The sequence below is a fragment of the Jaculus jaculus genome, chromosome 1, assembly GCF_020740685.1.
Source record: "Jaculus jaculus isolate mJacJac1 chromosome 1, mJacJac1.mat.Y.cur, whole genome shotgun sequence".
Lineage (NCBI taxonomy): Eukaryota > Metazoa > Chordata > Mammalia > Rodentia > Dipodidae > Jaculus > Jaculus jaculus.
Genome location: NC_059102.1, coordinates 152,825,402 through 152,842,759, shown reverse-complemented (window position 1 = coordinate 152,842,759; position 17,358 = coordinate 152,825,402). Strand labels below are relative to the sequence as shown.

The 17,358-nt window shown below is 46.0% G+C and overlaps 1 protein-coding gene and 1 non-coding gene across 2 annotated transcripts; both read right to left on the bottom strand.

Moving 5' to 3' along the window:
• Positions 1-242: 242 nt before the first annotated feature.
• On the bottom strand, positions 243-17,094 carry Psmd13 (proteasome 26S subunit, non-ATPase 13). The gene is made up of 13 exons (XM_004654156.3): positions 16,926-17,094; positions 15,417-15,495; positions 13,499-13,533; positions 13,360-13,415; positions 10,947-10,990; positions 10,689-10,775; positions 6,971-7,142; positions 5,652-5,731; positions 5,438-5,563; positions 3,087-3,149; positions 1,415-1,495; positions 1,188-1,304; positions 243-668 (listed from the first exon to the last, which is right to left on the bottom strand). The coding sequence occupies exons 1-13, from the start codon at positions 17,018-17,020 to the stop codon at positions 573-575; spliced, it is 1,131 nt and encodes a 376-aa protein (XP_004654213.1). The 5' UTR covers positions 17,021-17,094; the 3' UTR covers positions 243-572.
• Positions 13,008-13,137, bottom strand: LOC123457863. Its single transcript, XR_006635223.1, has one exon. It is a non-coding gene; the product is annotated as a small nucleolar RNA SNORA18 (small nucleolar RNA).
• Positions 17,095-17,358: the final 264 nt, after the last annotated feature.

Here is a 17,358-nt window from a genome sequence, read left to right as displayed (position 1 = left end):
CCCCAGAGCTGGCTCCTGCTGACACACACACACTGGGGCACACGAGTGCCTGAGTGAAACAAGGCAGTAAGAGTGACAGTATGACACTGAAATGGGCTTCAGAAAGGAGCGAATGCCCTGTGTCCTCCCATTCACGGTGGGAGAGGGGCAGGGTGAAATGCCCACCAGTTGCCCAGCTCCAGCTCAGGTATTCTCATCAGGCACAGGGTTGGCCTGGAAGCTAATCCCCAGACAGAACCAGGAACAGGACAAAGCAAAGGCATTTATTACAGAATTCTTAAACCATGTTGGAAAAGATACTCTCAGGCGGATGTGGGTGGCTTATCGCTTTGTCCCCAATCTCTTGCTGTCTCTCATCACCTGGGCCTGGAGGACTATTGCCCTCACGGCAGGTTACAAGACTGCAGGTTCTCCAAGTGGCCACACCCCTATCAAAGACAGTCCTCTGCCTTTAGAGCAGGAACATTCCTACTCTCAGCAGGATCCCAACCCCCAGCCCAGCTCAATGTTGCCAGTTTCACTGGCTACAGAAATGCCTCATGGGTGAGGCAGGACCGCAGGGCAACAGGGCCTTAGGTGAGGATGTCCTGCGCCTGGTGTTCCACCAGCATCTCCATGCTCCTTACGTCCGTGCACCACAGCTCCAAGCGGTCCTTCATCCCCTTGATCTGAAGACAGAGCGAGAGCAGAGAGGTCAGGCCAGGCAGGGCCTCGTGCAGCACGGCTAAATCTGCTGCAGTTTCTTGGGCAATACTAAGGACATCAGAGCTGGAGGTGGGGGAATGTGATGGGATCACCTTGCCAATTCTTAGCACAAGGCTATTCTAAAAACTAACATTAAAAAAGACAGGTAAGAATGGAGGAAATCCACAGGATTAAACTTCCAGCACATATAAGTAAGAAGGATGTGAGCTCAAACCACAAAACCAGGAACACATTTGATCATAGTACCAATTTTAAGATTAAGAGCCATCAGCACAAGCAGACTGCTGTCACAGTGAGCCTCTCTAAGTGCAGGGCTCAGACCCCAGGCATGCATTACACTAGGCCCCTGCAGCAGTAATCCCTTCCAAAACCTTGTGTGGAATAATGGCCCCCTTCCTAAATAGGTTCTGTCCACACAAAACCAGGACAGCACAGGTAAAACCCCAAACCCACAAAGATGGGCAGGGGCTCAGTCAACTCACCTGCTGCAAATCCAGCACACGGGGCTGCACCCAGGTCATGTGAACCCGCTTGTCCACCTCGTCTATGCTGCCCCTCACCAGCCCCACAGAGAGGGCCTTCATTACCAGCACCTCCACCTGTGTGAGGGGCGGGCGTGAGACGTGCTGGGAGCACAGTGCTTGCAGAGGCCCCACTTCTGCTGGGGCGGGGCAACTCCCGTGCTGATACCCCAAGTTCAAGACCATACCTCATTCACAGTGATTTTAGCACTTTTGGCAATTTCTTCAAATGTGAGTTGTCTGTGGTTGGCTGGCCGTGTGAAAGTCATCTGTAAAAAGAAATGTTGCTGGGTATGGTGGTACACACCTTTAATCTCAGCACGGGAGACAGAGGTAGGAGGATCATTGTGAGTTCAAGGCCGCCCTGAGACTACATAGTGAATTTCAGTCTGGGATAGAGTGAGACCCTACCTCGAAAAAAGAAAAAAGTCTATCAACTGCTTACAACTATTTTTCTAAGCAAAACAGAATGGATTGGTAAGAATACAGAATATCCCAGTACCCTAAATACTAAAATTTTCCTCATCTTAGTCAGGAGTCCACTACAAACAAGATCTCAATATTCAGAGAAGTTTCAAGGACAAAATAAACTTTACAGGAATTTTAAGTTAGTTTTAAATTTTAATGGTTTTAAGTTTTTTTTTTCCTTCCAGCTCTAAAAAAAAAAAAAAAAAAAAAAAAAAAAAAAACTTATTTGGGCTGGAGGGATGGCCCAGCAATTAAGGTGTTTGCCTGCAAAGCCAAAGGACCCAGGCTCGATTTCCCAGGACCCACGTTCACCAGATGCACAAGGGGGTGCTCATGTCTGGAGTGCGTGTGCAGTTGCTGGAGGCCCTGGGGTGCCCATTCTCTCTCTCCCTCTTTCTCTGTCAAATAAATAAATATATACATATTTTAAAAATTTATTTGATGGGGGGGGGGGAAGAATGCACGCACCAGCGTCTCTAGCCACTGCAAACAAACTCCAGATGCATGCAACACCATAAGCATCTGGCTTACATGGATTCTGAGGTCCTTAAGCTTTGCAGGTAAATGCCTTAACCACTAAGCCATCTTTCCAGCCCTATTGGATTTTTCTGTTTGTCAGTCAAGGTAGGGTCTTGCTCTAGTTCAGGCTGACTTGGAATTCACTATGTAGTTTCAGGGTGGCCTTGAACTCACAGTGATCCTCCTATCTCTGCCTTCCAAATGCTATGATTAAAGGTATGTGCCACCACGCCTAGCTAGGAATTCTGAGATGAGCCATTATTCATTCTTTGAATGGGCAGTTGAGGCCACCAAATCCTTTTTTTATTTTTTTTATTTTTATTTATTTATTTATTTTGTTCATTTTTTATTTATTTGAGAGCGACAGACATAGAGAGAAAGACAGATGGAGGGAGAGAGAGAGAATGTGCGCGCCAGGGCTTCTAGCCTCTGCAAACGAACTCCAGACGCGTGCGCCCCCTTGTGCATCTGGCTAACGTGGGACCTGGGGAACTGAGCCTTGAACCGGGGTCCTTAGGCTTCACAGTCAAGTGCTTAACCGCTAAGCCATCTCTCCAGCCCACCAAATCCTTTTTGGCCAGGGGATACTGCGTGGAATAGAAACACACTTAACAGAAGGGTATGCCATGAGGTCACTGACAGGGAGGAAGAGCAGCTTCAGCTCAGATAGGCAGGAAAGACATACCTGAGGGGGCTGTATTAAGCCAGGATTCAAATTCAAACTTCAAAAGCAGGCAAAGGGAAAGAAAGTGGGGAAGGGTGGAGCCTTGTAGAAGAAACCATTTAGGAGAGGTGGGAAAGCTCACAGGGCCCAGCCAGTTCATGGCTCACTTGAGTGTGGTCTGGAATCACAAAGTACTTCCTGCTTCTTACCTCCATAAGGCACAACAACTGGATCTTTCTGAGAAGCTGGGCTTCATTGGCTGCTAAGTCAGGCTGTGAGATAAAGAAAGACAGTTGACATCTCCTATGTTTGTGCTGATCATTACCTAACCTGGGCTTTGAAATTCCACTTAACAAAAAGAATATTGGGGGGCTACGGAGATGGCTCAGTTGGTAAAATTGCTTGATGAGTAAGCATGAAAACCTTGAGTTTGGAACCCCAGCACCCACATAAAAATGCTGGGTATGGCAGCACGTGTCTGTAACCTTAGCACTAAGGAGACAGAGACAGGAGGATCCTCAGGGCCCGCTGACTAGCTTGTCTAGCAGCATTGGTTGAGCTCTTGGTTCAGTAAAAGACCTTGAATCAAATAGGTGAAAGGATGAAGAGATGGCTTAGCAGTTAAGGCATATGCCCACGTAAGCCATATGCACAAGGTGGCGCATGTGTCTACAGAGTTTGTTTGCAGTGACTAGAGGCCCTGGTGCATCCATTCTCTATCTGCCTCTTTCTCAAATAAATAAATAGATGAAAAACAACTGAGGAAGACATTCAACATTGGCCTCTGGCCTACACACACGCATGTGCATGCATACACACCCCAGACACATGCCAAAAAAAAAGTCCAAATTCTGCCAGGGTAGTCCTGTCATGTACAGACATCTCTGAACCTCTTTACTTCCTGTAAATTGCTATTGTCAGCTTTTTTTCCTTCTTTTCTAATATTTTATTTATTTATTTATTCATTCAAGGGACACAGAGAAAGGGGGAGGGATGGAAGGAGAGAATGGGTGCGACCGGGCCTCTAGCCACTGCAAGTGAACTTCAGAGGCATGCACCACCTTGTGCATCTGGCTTACATGGGTACTGGAGAAATCAAATCCCTAGGCTTTGCACGCTAACCACTAAGATATCTCCTCCAGCCATTTCTTTTTTCTTTTAAAGATGCCTAAGCTGGTCTTCAAGTCATAGGCTCAAGTGATCTTCCTGTATTAGGTGGGACTATAGGCATGTACCACAGTGCCAGACCCCACTTTCTTTCTGGGCAGTACTACTGTTGCTGGCATGTCAACATACAATCAGACTGCAGTTAGGTCTTGCTAGATCTGGTGCTTTGTGCTTCCTTATTTCACTATTATTGCTCCCTACCCTCCTTCATTGTGTATGAACTTTGCAAGTTTAAGTTTTAAGAAAACTAAGTTTCAGAAAGTACAAAAAAAAAAGAACACAGGGCTGGAGAGATGGCTTAGCAGTAAAGCATTTGCCCGCAAAGCCAAAGGATCCCAGTTTGATTCTCCAGGTCCCATGTTAGCCAGATGGACAAGGGGGCACATGCATCTGGAATTCGTTTACAGTGGCTAGATGCCCTGGTGTGCCCATCCTCTCTCTCTCTGCCTCTTTCTTTCAAATAAATAAATAAATAATTTTTTTTTAAAAAAAGAACACAATCATAATTCCTACCACAGTGAACATTTTAGTAGTACCTGCTTCTAGTCATTTTCGTTTTTAAAAAGGCATGACTACGCAGACATGGTCGTGTACACCTTTAATCCCAGCACTTGGGAGGCCAAGGTAGGAGGATTATACTGAGTTCGAGGCCACCTGAGACTACATAGTTAGTTCTAGGTCAGCCTTGGGTAGAGTGAGACCCTACCTCAATAAACCAAACAACAAATAAATAAATAAAAAGACATAACTGACTGTTAAGCACTCTGGTTAATTCCTACTACACTTCTAGGCTTCTTCACCTAGCACCTGCCCATACTCTGTCCTCCCCCAGCTTTATGACACTGGCTGCACACTTGTTCAGTCCAACAAACAGCAAATGTGTTGTTTTTTTTCCCTCTATTGCCTCTGCATCTTTAAAAAAAAAAAAAAAAGACTTATTTTTATTTATTTGAGACAGAGAGAGAGAGGATGGGCACACCAGGGCCTCTAGCCACTGCAAACAAACTCCAGATGCACGTGTCACTATGTGCATCTGGCTAACGTGGGACCTGGAGAATCGAACCTGGGTCCTCAGGTTTCACAGACATGCGCCCTAACTGCTAAACCATCTCTCTAGACCCCTGTATCTCTTCACTCATCCTCAGTCAGACATCATGCTTTCTTGGGGGGTCTGTGGCGCCCTTCACCAGCACAGACAGATGGCATATTCTGCCTTCACACTGAGATACTGCAGCTATTTGGCCCTTGTACCCTCTTCTAGGAGATCAAGCTTGGCCTGCTGGTATCCCCATTTTGTGCTGAGCCTTCTGGGTGCTTGTGTGTGCAGTGAGTCCTTATTGGAAAAGCAGTCTGATGTGGGGCTGAGCAAGAGCCAAGGGTACACAGGACCTACCTGCTGGCCCCAAGCGGTCTTCAGCGTCTGGAATTTGTCTACATCACCACTATTGAAGGCATACAGGGTGTCAATCAGCCACTGCCGGTCAGTGCTCCTCAGCGACTCCAGCACGGGGTGCATGAGCTGTGGGCACAGAGACAGTCAGCAGGCAAAGTCAGCCATCCATCCCCTTACCCTGACCTGTTAAGGACTCTACACCAGGCCAACTTACGAGTTCTCCAAAGTTAAAGACTCCCTCGCCGAGAAGTCCTGCAAGCCCCAACGTGAAGGCTCTCTCTTGCTGTTCTGGCACTATGACAATGACACACTTAGTCACATCCCAGTCCTGTTTAGCTTTAGAAAGCTCACATAACAAATATACAAAGACAATTCTTGGGATGGTTCTACTTCTAAGCCTTAGTCAGCTGCCTCTTTCCAACTGTTGGACCAACTTGGGTTGTACTAGGAGACACACAGGTGCGCGCGCGCACACACACACACACACACACACTGTTTTATGAAAATGCCAGTCATTTATTTTTTCCCTTAGACACATGTCATTTTGCCTGTACTACATCCCAGAGTAACAAACTTCAATTCTGCTCTGGGAAGCAGTACTGTCACCCAACTGTCTCACAACTGCTGCAGTCTACCTGTCTTCAAATTACAATCAGTCTGCTTTCTGTTCCTTTGAGGCCACGCCCTTTGTTCTCTGGGCTAAAAGGTTGCTTTAACAATGTATTTTTCTTGAAATACAACAATAAACACTGCATCAGTATTTCTAAGAATTACTGGTGTTCTTAGTTTTGCATCACTGTGTGTCTGGCTATGTGGGACCAGAAGATTCAAATAATAGTTCTTAGGCTTTGCAGGCAGGTGCCTTAACTGCTAAGCCATCTCTCTGGCCGTTTTTGTTTTGTTTTGAGGTGGGGTCTCGCTCTAGCCCAGGCTGACCTGGAATTTACTATGTAGTCTCAGGCTTGCCTCAAACTCACAGCGAGCCTAACTCTGCCTCCCAAGTGCCGGGATTAAAGGCGCATGCCACCACACCTGGCAAGTTGCTGGTGTTTTTAATATCAATGGCGTATTGCTAGACAAGTGAAAATATGCTAAATATGTTTTTAAAATGCATACTCTTTGTATTTCCCCAAAAACTCTCTGCCACTTTTCCTTCTCTCAGATCCTTGGCAAAATCTGTCATTTATCCACACAGGTCTGCACTTCATTTTCAGAGTAAAAGTCCTGGCTAGGGGGATCTCATGGGCTCTTCATCCCATGGGATCTTGGGAAGACAAAGCACTGCACAATCCACAGGACCTGTCACAGGTAACAGTATGGACCGGGAGAAGAGTGCAGGCTGGTAGGAGTAAGCCTTGTGGTCATCTGAGTTAACACTGGAGACACGTATGTCCACACGAAAACCTATACAAAGTGTTCTACTCTTCTTCAAACAGTGGTGGACACATCTGAGAGCAAAGACCTACTCCTTTCATCACCTCACAGCTGCCATGTGCTCCTGAGATGCTGTCAGTTGTGAGGGCCCTGCATTACCTGGTAGATCCTTGATGTCGACACAGCCCAGAAACCGCAAGGCATCTTTGTAATAGGACGCATGGTTTCCAATTGTTTGATAGTATTTACTGGAGAGATCATAGAAACGACTGTGAACTGAGGTCACACCAGGGAGGCTGTTCAGCATCTCTTCAACATCTTCAATTGTTTCCTATGCACAGGAAGTAAGATTGTCTTCCAGCTTAAACGATTTTAAAAGTAACATAAAAATGAAAAGTATAAGCTACAAGGGCAAAGGCTGATAAATGTGACCATACTAAAATGGAAAACTTCAGTTCATCTAAAACAGAAGAGCACACAAAGACAAGCTGCAGGGCTGGAGACACAGCTTAGTGATTAAGATGTTTGTCTGCGAAGGCGAAGGCCCCAGGGTTGATTCCCCAGATCCCACAGAAACCAGATACACATTATAATGCACGCACCTGGAGTTTATGTGCAATGGCTAGAGGCCCTGGCACACCATTCTCTCTCTCGCTAATAAATAAATAAAAGACAGGGCTGGAGAAATGGCTTAGTGATTAGGGCACTTGCCTGTGAAGCCTAAGGACCAGGTTTGATTCCCCATAACCCACGTAAGCCAGATGCACGTGGTGGTGCATATGTCTGGAGGTCATTTGCAGAGGCTAGAAGCCCTGATGTGCCCATTCTCCCTCTCTCAGTTTCTCTTTCAAATTAATAAAAATTTAAAAAATAAAAATAATTTAATTTTTATTTATTTATTTATTTGACCGAGAAAGAGGGGGAGAGAGAGAGAATGAGCATGCCAGGCCGTCCAGCCACTGCAAATGAACTCCAGATGTGTGTGCCCCCTTGTGCATCTGGCTAACAAGGGTCCTGGGGAATCGAACCTGGGTTCTTCGGCTTTGCAGACAAATGCCTTAATCACTAAGCCATCCCTCCATCCAAACAAAAATATTTTTAAAAAAAAACAGACAAGCTGCAATCTGAACAATTTTATCTACAGCATGTAACCCACAGATGGGTCATGAACCAGGAAGTATGAAGAACTCTTACACTCAGGAGAACACAGCAGAAAAACGGCAATAATAACAGGCCATTAGTAGAAGTAGAGACATGACTGGGATTGCCAGTAAAATAACACCAACATGCCATTTCATCTCTACAGGATCAGGAAGGGCTATATAGTGTGAAAATATAAAGCACCAAAGGAGCTCAGGAGTGCTTGTATGGTGCACCTTGTACCTGTCTTTAGATACACACCTAGGAAACGGCCCAGGCAAAGAAATGCCAACATGAGCACTGCATGTAAGAGAATGAACAGCCAAAATCCCTTTACAAGAGGACCAAATACAACAACGGTGAAACGTGTGTACAATGAAATACCACTAAAAATGAACCATCTACACCTATCAACATTATGAGCCACAAACCTGTGTGTAGAGACTTACACATCTACCCAGTGAGGAAGGACAAGGAAGCCTGTGTGATGGTTAATATGTCAGCTTGACAGGACCTAAAACCACCACTTTTGGGCATGTCTTGAGGGAGTTTCTAGACTGAGTTAAGTAAAGTGGGAAGACCCACCCTAAATGTAGCTGGGGTGCCAGACTGAATAAAAAGGAGAAAGCAAGCTGAGCCTAGCCAAGCACTGGCATTCACCTCATCCTGCTCCAACTGTGGACTCAGTACAGCCAGACACCCCACACTCCTGCTGCCATGATGGGCTACAAGCTCTCAAACTGTAAGCTGAAATAAACCTATCCTCCCTTAAGTCACTTCTTGTCAGGAATATGCTCACAGGAACAAGGAGCGCAAGTAACACATGGGCTGAGGGAGGCTGCTGGAGTAGCACAGAGGAGGGCTCAGTGGTCTGTCTGTACACGTTATTCCACTCTTGGACTGGGTGGGACCCAAGGGTGCCCATTACAGCACTCCTTAATGTCTCAGAGATTTTGGTGTATCTTGAATACTTCACAACAAATGCAATTAGGATGCATGTGAGCCAGGATAGAAAGCAATAAATAAGAGGCTTTTTTAGGGTAATGAGGACACTTTTAATCATTACCCCCAATATTATTAAAATTATGGAAAACAGGGCTGGAGGGATGGCTTAGCGGTTAAGGAGGTTGCCTGCAAAGCCAAAGGACCTAGGTTCGATTCCCCAGGACCCATATTAGCCATATGCACAAGGTAGCACACACGTCTGAAGTTCGTTTGCAGTGGCTGAAGGCCCTAAAGTGCCTATTCTCTCTCTCTCTCTCACCCTCTTTCTCTTTCCAAAAAAATAAAATATAAAAAACTTACAAAAGCACATATAGTCTCTAATTAAACAAGGTGGACTGACCACATGTTGGTTTCACTGCTACCTCTATCAAATCAACAGCTGTCCCCAAAATTGTACAAAAATCAAAGCCAGAAGTATAAATACAGACAGTCGACTCCACAATTCAGGAGGAAGAAAGAGGGGGGAGAAGCACATGGCCTGCCATGCTGAGAGCCCATAGATTTCCCCAGCTGCAGGTACATTCAGTCCTGACTGGAAGAATGGCTGTGGTCACATGGAATACCCTTCTGTTCAGGTTAAACAGGCTTCATATCAGCAACTTAGCCTTACATGGTTCTGAAATGAACCACACTCATGAGCTCATAAGGACAAGTGGGCAAAATGTGAACAATGGGGACATCTGGGCTAGACTATGAGAGTTCTTTGCTTTGTGGGTTGTTTTTTTTTTTTGGTTTTCCGAGGCAGGGTCTCACTCAGGCTGACCTGGAATTCACCATGTAGTCTCAGGGTGGCCTTGAACTCAGTGATCCTACCTCTGCATCTCAAGTGCTAGGATTAAAGGCATGTGCTACCACGCCCAACTGAGAGTTCTTTGCTTTCTTGTAACTTCTGTGTAACTTAAAACTATTTTGGGGGGAATGGGGGAAGCCAAGCTGGGCGTGGTGGCACACGTCTTTAATCCCAGGACTCGGGAGGCAGAGGTAGGAGGATCGCCGTGGGTTCGAGGCCACTCCGAGACTCCATAGTGAATTCTAGGTCAGCCTGGGCTAGAGTGAGACCCTACCTCAAAAAAAAAAACAAAAGCCAGGCATAGTGAGGCACACCTTCAATCCTAGCACTCGGTAGAGATAGGAGGATAACTGTGAGTTTGAGGCCACCCTGAGACTACATAGCTACATATGATCCACATCAGCCAGGGCTAGAGCAAGACCCTATCTTGAAAGAATAAAATAAGCTGGGCATGGTGACGCACGCCTTTAATCCCAGCACTCGGGAGGCAGAGATAGGAGGATTGCCATGAGTTCAAGGCCACCCTGAGACTCCATAGTGAATTCCAGGTCAGTCTCGGCCAGAGTGAGACCCTACCTCGAAAAACCAAAAAAAAAAAAAAAAAAAAAATGAATAAAATACACACACACACACACACACATTAGGGGTCTGGAGAGATGGTTCAGTGCTTAAAGGTGCTTGCTTGCAAATGCCACTAGCCTAGGTTCAATTCCCTAGCTCCCATGTAAAGCCACTAATGGGCCAGACTCATTTGCAGTGGACCCTGTCTCAAAGAAGGGGGAGCAAAGACAACCCCTCTGACATGTACCCATACACACAGAAGTAAATAAATAAAACTCATAAGATATTTTAGATACATAGTTAAAGAGGAAGGACAGTGTATTATTTTTTCTGCTTTAAGTGACTTTTGAGCTCAGATTCACTCTGCATCGTGGTACTCACCTTTGTAGCCTGTAGGTCTCCGATGTTTAACTTTAGTGCTCCAATTGCTGTTTTACAGAGGATCACTGCCTCATCACTACTTTTTACCTGAGGATATAAAAAAAAAAGGAAACCAAAATTCAGGCAGTCAACCTGCAGTGTGGGCTGCAATCTGGGCACTGACCTGACCCTCAGACCAGCAACATGGCTTGGAAAGTGCAGACTTGAAACTACAAGCCATATTTATTCCAGAAGCTGCTCTGCAGACTTTGCACTCACCTTTTCACGAGTTTTCTCCAGAAAAGTAAGAGCCACATTGGGATCTAGGAGAAAGAATAGCAGGGTCAGAGGCTTTCTACCTCTGTTTGATAGACTGACATGTAACTTAGGGGCTGGAGAGATGGCTTAGAGGTTAAGGTGCTTGCCTGCAGTGCCTAATGACCGGGGTTCAATTCCCCAGGACCCATGTAAAGCCACGTGCACAAAGTGGCACATGCATTTGCATGAGTTCATTTGCAGCAGTTGGAGGCCTTGGTGCACCCATTCTCTCTTCCTCTTTCTATCTCCATGCAAATAAGTAAATAAAATGCCTAGAAACATTTTTATTTATTTATTTATTTTTACTTCAGAGAAAAAGGCAGATATATAGAGGAAATGGGCATTCCAGAGCCTTCAGCCACTGTAAACATACTCCAGATTCATGTGCCACCTTGTGCATCTGGCTTACATGGGTCCTGGGGAACTGAACCTGGGTCCTTTGGCTTCGCAAATAAATGCCTTAACAACTAAGCCACATCTCCAGCCCTAAAATGCTTTTTGTTTTGTTTTGTTTTTCGAGATAGGGTCTCACTCTAGCTCAGGCCGACCTGGAATTCACTATGCAGTCTCAGGGTGGCCGTGAACTCATGGCGATCCTCCTACATCTGCCTCTTGAGTGCTAGGATTAAAGGCATGCACCACCATGCCTGGCCTAAATTTTTTTTTTTTTAGAAGAAATGTAACTCATAATATTCATATATTCTGTTTTTTAAATATTTATTTATTTGCAAGGAGAGAGAGAGAATGGGTGTGCTAGGGCCTCTAGCCACTACAAGCAAACTCCAGATGCATGCTCCACATTGTCCATCTGACTTTATGCAGGTACTGGGGAATCGAACTCAGGTTGTTAAGCTTTGCAGACAAGTACCTTAACTGGTGAGCCATCACGCCAGCCCTGCCTTTTCTTTCTTTTTAAAATGTTTTATTTATTTATTAGGAAAAGAAAGAGGCAGAGAAAGAGAGGGCCTGCCAGGGCCTCCAGCCACTGCAAACAAAGTTCAGATGCATGTATCCCCTTGTGCATCTGGCTTATGTGGGTCCTGGAGAATCAAACCAGGATCTTTTGGCTTTGCAGGCAAATACTTTAGCCACCAAGCCATCTCTCCAGCGCCCCCCCCCCTTTTTTTTAATACATATTTAGAGAGAGAACGTGTGTGTGTCGGGTCTCTTGCACTGCTGGCCTCCATACTCATGCGCCACTTTGTGTGGCTGGCTTCATGTGGGTAAGTGAACCTGGGCTGCTAGGCTTTGAAAGAGCCTTTAACTGCTGAGCCATCTCCCCAGCTCTCTCTCCCCCACCCCCAAGGTAGGGTTTTGCTCTAGGCCAAGCTGACCTGGAATTCACTATGTAGTCTTAGGATGGCCTTAAACTCATTACTATACTCCTACCTCTGCCTCCCAAGTGTTGGTATTAAAGTTGTTCACCACCATGCCCAGTTGTTTTTTGTTTGTTTGATTGCTTCCTTTTTGAGGTAGGGTTTCACTCTAGCTCAAGCTGACCTGGAATTCATGTAGTCTCAGGGTGGCCTTGAACTCACAGCAATTTTTTTACCTCTGCCTCCTGAGTGCTAGGATTAAAGGTGTGTGCCACTACACTGGGCGCCCAGTTGATGTTTTTTTCTTTTATGTGAAAAGCCAATAAACTTTTATTTAAGGCATTTCTCATGTGCTTCCTTCATTGTCCATCGTGGTCACCTTAGTTCTGCTTAAGCTCAGTCCTTGCAAGAACTGATCCAGTTGAGCAATCAATTGGGCATATACCATAATTTCCTGAGTCTCTCTCTGGTTGAATGACAAAGTTTCTGAGATCTCTGACATCTAATTCCTAGAAGCAATTTACTTTAGGGTCCATTGTAGGATAGCTGATCTGTCTGCTTCTTAACTGCTGTCACCCCATGCTTCTTAATATAAACATGTTCAGGTCCATTCATTCCTAAGCTATCACATCCAGGAAAACTATAATTCTTTAGGATATGTCAATACTTATGGATAAAAAGAAAGATGAGCAAGTAGCATTTTATTAATTGTTTTGTGGTTCCTTCACATAGGCTCAAGAAAGTCCTTTGAGTTAAGGAAAACCACAGAGTTACTGTATGAGGCGTTTCCAACGACGTGTGGCTACTGGAAAAGCCCCATCGGGATAGACCTCAATCTCAGTTGGTTTTTAAGACAAAGTTTGACAGTATAGTCCAGGCTGACATGGGACTATGTAGATCAGGCTGTTGTCACACTCAGCCTCCAGTGTGTTGGGATTACAGGTGTGTACCACTAAGCCTGGCCAACTGGATATTTTCTATCAAATCACATTTCAATTCAATTCCAGGATCATGTTAACTGCCATTTGGATCTGCTCATTATGAAACAAACAACTTACCAGTCATCTGTCTAACCACATGAAGAATTATTTCTACCAGGGACAAAGGGTTCACCCTGTAATAAAAACCAGCAAAGTTTCAGTCTTAAGGAATATCAATGCACTCATTTTTAAAGTCAAAAATACTAAAGAGGCTTACCTGTGTTCAAACTCGCTGATGAAGTTTTCATAAAGCTGTGGGACCAAAACATGAACAGTAAGTATAGGATGTCCTTTATTCTACAAAACCAGACTCTAAAATCTGCTTCTGGATAACTAAGCTCCATCAATATTACCTAGTGTGAGCTTGCAAACCACAACACCCATCACAGAAAGCCTCCTCAGGTCTTGGACCCAGGTTTGATTCCCCAGGACCCATGTAAAAGCCAAATACACTAGGTGGCATATGCAGTTCATCTGCAGTGGCTGGATGCCCTGGTGTGGCCATTCTCTCTATTTACCTTTCTCTTTCAAATAAAAAATATACATATTTTTTTTAAGTAGCCAGGCACGGTGGCACATGCTTTTAATAGCACTGGGGATGCATAGGAAGGAGGATCACTGTGAGTTTTGGAGGGCACCCTGAGACTACGTAGTGAAGTCCACATCAGCCTGGACTAGAGCAAGACCCTACCTTGTAAAACCAAAAAAACAGGTAGTTTAGGGCTAGAGAGATGGCTCAGCAGTTAAGGTACTTGCCTGCAAAGCCTAATGACTGGGATTCGATTCCCCAGTATCCATGTAAAGCTAGATGCACCAAGTGGATGCATGCAACTGGAGTTCATTTGCAGTGACTGGAGGCCCTGGTGCACTCATTTTCTCTCTCTCTTCTACTTCTCTCTGCTTGCAAATAAATACATAATTCTAAAAAAGGGAAAAAAAAAACCGGTATGTTTAAAAAAGTAGTTTGTAAAGGGGAATAAAAGGTAAAAAGGTGGCAGGTAAGCACATCAGTATGTCAGACAAAGGGAGACATTTCAAAAGGCTCTCCCAAGTGGTAATAATTGGGTTTCAAGGAATAAAGGGCTATTAAGAGATGAACATCTGAAGTCAGAAGTGGCAGCTGGCAGAACACTCCAAAATAGAAATAAAATGAACTTGGTGTGAGGAGTATCTATGCAGAACAACAGGAGGCACTAACAATTATAGACAGGACTGGGAGCAGAGTGGACCACAAGGTAGATGCCCACAAGTCACAGGCTACCAGGGAGACACGGCAATGGTGAGGACAAAGAGTTCAAGTAACTTCAGTCACCTGGACAAGATTTCATTTGATGTGCGCTAGGCACAGTGATCTGAGATTAAGTCTGGGTAACTAGGAAAAGTGAGTGCCATAGTGGGCAAAGTGGGAAGGTCACCTTAACTCTGAACAGAAGTTCCCAGGCAACCCTTCTCTATACAACATCACCCCATGATCATACTGTGACCCAGACTGCCCTTAAACTAATGATATTCCAGTCCCACCCTTTCAAGTGCTGGGAATACAGGTATGTTGCTGGCTCCAGGGTTATTTATTTTAATTTAAAAAATAGTTTTATGTATTATGTGGGGAGGGTGAGAATGGGAGCACCTGAGTCTCTTGCCACTGCAAATGCATTCCAGATGCATACACCACTTTGTGCATCTGGTTTTACATGGGTACTGGAGAACCAAACCCAGGCAATCCACCTTGCAAGCAAAGGCCTTTAACCTCTGAGCCACCTCTCCAGAACCCCACGGGTTTTACATTTTATTTTTCAAACAAGCACCTTTAACCACCGAGTCTTAATTCTTTTTGTTTTGTTGGTGCTGGGGATAGGGCTCAAAGCCTTGTGTATGCTAAGCTACACTCCCAGCCCTTACTTAGAATTTAAGGGACTAGAATGTCTGTTTCAGTTCTTTTCCGTAGGTCCATGTCTGCTTCTACATCAGAAGATGAGATGACAGCAGTTCTCTCCCAATAGAAAGACTACAGCACTGACAACAGTCCCCAACGCCAAATCACTGCTGAAGAGGTGCAGTTTACTGTGGCCACCATAAAGCCTATCTTTCATCCCAACAAGATGGACAGCACACTTACATATTCCAATCTTATTTACCTTAATGAGACCATCTCCTTGAGCAAAACACGGGTCCTGCACAAACTCAAGCACCTGAAGTGTCAGCTGATGCCACAACCTGGAAAACATAGGCCCTTCAGATCTATAAACCACCACTTCTATCTTCAGCTTTGATGGTCCCACCAAAGAGCAAATACAAACCATCGTCTACTAGACAGTACAAAGGGTGCTAAAAGAGGTGCCAATCAATTTGAGTTCTTTCCTTGGCTCTGCTACTCAGTGGATAAGAGACCTTAAGCTCACTTATCCTAAGACTCAAGTTTTTCCAGCTATGAAATAGAAAACTTTTTTTTTTTTTTTTTTTTTTTGGTTTTTCGAGGTAGGGTCTCACGGTAGTCCAGGCTGACCTGGAATTCACTCTGTAGTCTCAGGGTGGCCTGGAACTCATGGCGATCCTCCTATCTCTGCCTCCCGAATGCTGGGATTAAAGGCATGCGCCACCATGCCCGGCTAGAAAACATCTTTTGAAACTACTTTCAAGGTTCGTTGTGAGGGTTGAGAGGAAATAAGAGCTTCACAGCCCTAGGCTAAAAGCCAAGCTCTCCTACTTATTAGTTGAGTATCTCAGGGAGTTAAAATTGTGCTTTGGTTTCCTCATCTGTGAATAAGATGAAGAATGAAATAAGCTCATATGTGAAACGTGTGTGTGTGTGTGTATCTATATGTATATCCATCCACTCTAGCCCAGACTGACCTGGAATTCACTACCTAATCACAGGAAAGGCTAAAACTCACTGTGATCCTCCTACCTCTGCCTCCGGAGTGCTGGGATTAAAGGTGGGCGCCACCACGCCCGTGAGTTCCAGGCCACCCTGAGATTACAGGGAATTCCAGGTCAGCCTGGACTAGAGTGAAACCCTACCTCGGGAGGGAAAAAAAGCCCTCTAGGACAGCGACAGTATCTCACATATGCACTAATGCAAATAAAGTACTTCGAAAAACGCCACATATATTTTATGTGCTAAACACTGAGAACTTTCTCTTGAAAACTGCAAATAGGAGAAGACTGCTGAAAAGCATCAAAATGTGCTGTGACTGTGTCACGGGAGGGGCATTTCCTCATGGGATAGCGCGAGCCCAATGTGGGCAATTTTTATCATCCGGCTTCTAAACAAACCTAAACCCTGACATCGCCCTGGCGGCAAAAGGCCCAGGGTGAAATACAACGAAAAGCAGGGACAGGAGATGGGGCAGCGATTGCAGAAACACCGATCTCTGGGTTACCAGCGCCGGACTGTAGATACAGTCACACCAGACAGCCGAGTGCCAGTAACCAGGGCGTGCTTCTGCAAAGGGGCAGCACCCTGGCCCCGAAAGTGCTAGCTCTGAACCAAGAGCTGACATCTCGGACTAGCCTGACCGCTGGCAGAAGTCGACGGCGGGGGTTTAGCATCGCGCTCGGAACCCTGCCAGCAGCTCCACCCTTAGCACGGTGACTGCGTCCCCTCTCCTCCGCAGACCCTCCCGGCCCTGGCCAGGCTCGCTCACTTCTTCGTGTAGAGTTCCTCCAAGCGGTGCCACACGGCCGCCTCGCCCGGCCCGGAGCTCTGGCTCTGCTGCAAGAAACCAGGCACGTCCTTCATGTCTGCGGAACGATGGGGACAGCGACCACAGGGTCTGAGCGCCGCACGGATGGCGGACGGAAGTGCTCACTCACTTCCGGCGCCGCGAGGCGCGGGGCATGCCGGGAACGCCGCAGCGTCCCTCCGCGGGCTGGAGTGCTCAAGAGAACTTCTCGACTTGGGCCTCCTGTCTCTCGCGCACCCGCGCCTGCCCTGGCCGTGTTGAAGGGACCGGTACCTGGGGATGCCTAGGCGCCCGCTGGCCAGTGACCTTCAGACCCGGGGTCCTCTCGGATGGGGACGGTGCCTGGCGAAGCCTGGCCGCGGCAAGCGCTCAGAAAGGACTCTGCGGTTGGAGC

Coding starts and splice junctions, on each gene's coding strand:
- Psmd13 (XM_004654156.3), bottom strand. CDS start 17,020: ATGAAGGACGTGCCTGGTTTCTTGCAGCAGAGCCAGAGCTCCGGGCCG. Junction 7,143..10,688: donor GAGACCTACAGGCTACAAAG/GTGAGTACCACG, acceptor TCCTGTGCATAG/GAAACAATTGAAGATGTTGA. Junction 1,305..1,414: donor CTAAAATCACTGTGAATGAG/GTATGGTCTTGA, acceptor CCCCTCACACAG/GTGGAGGTGCTGGTAATGAA.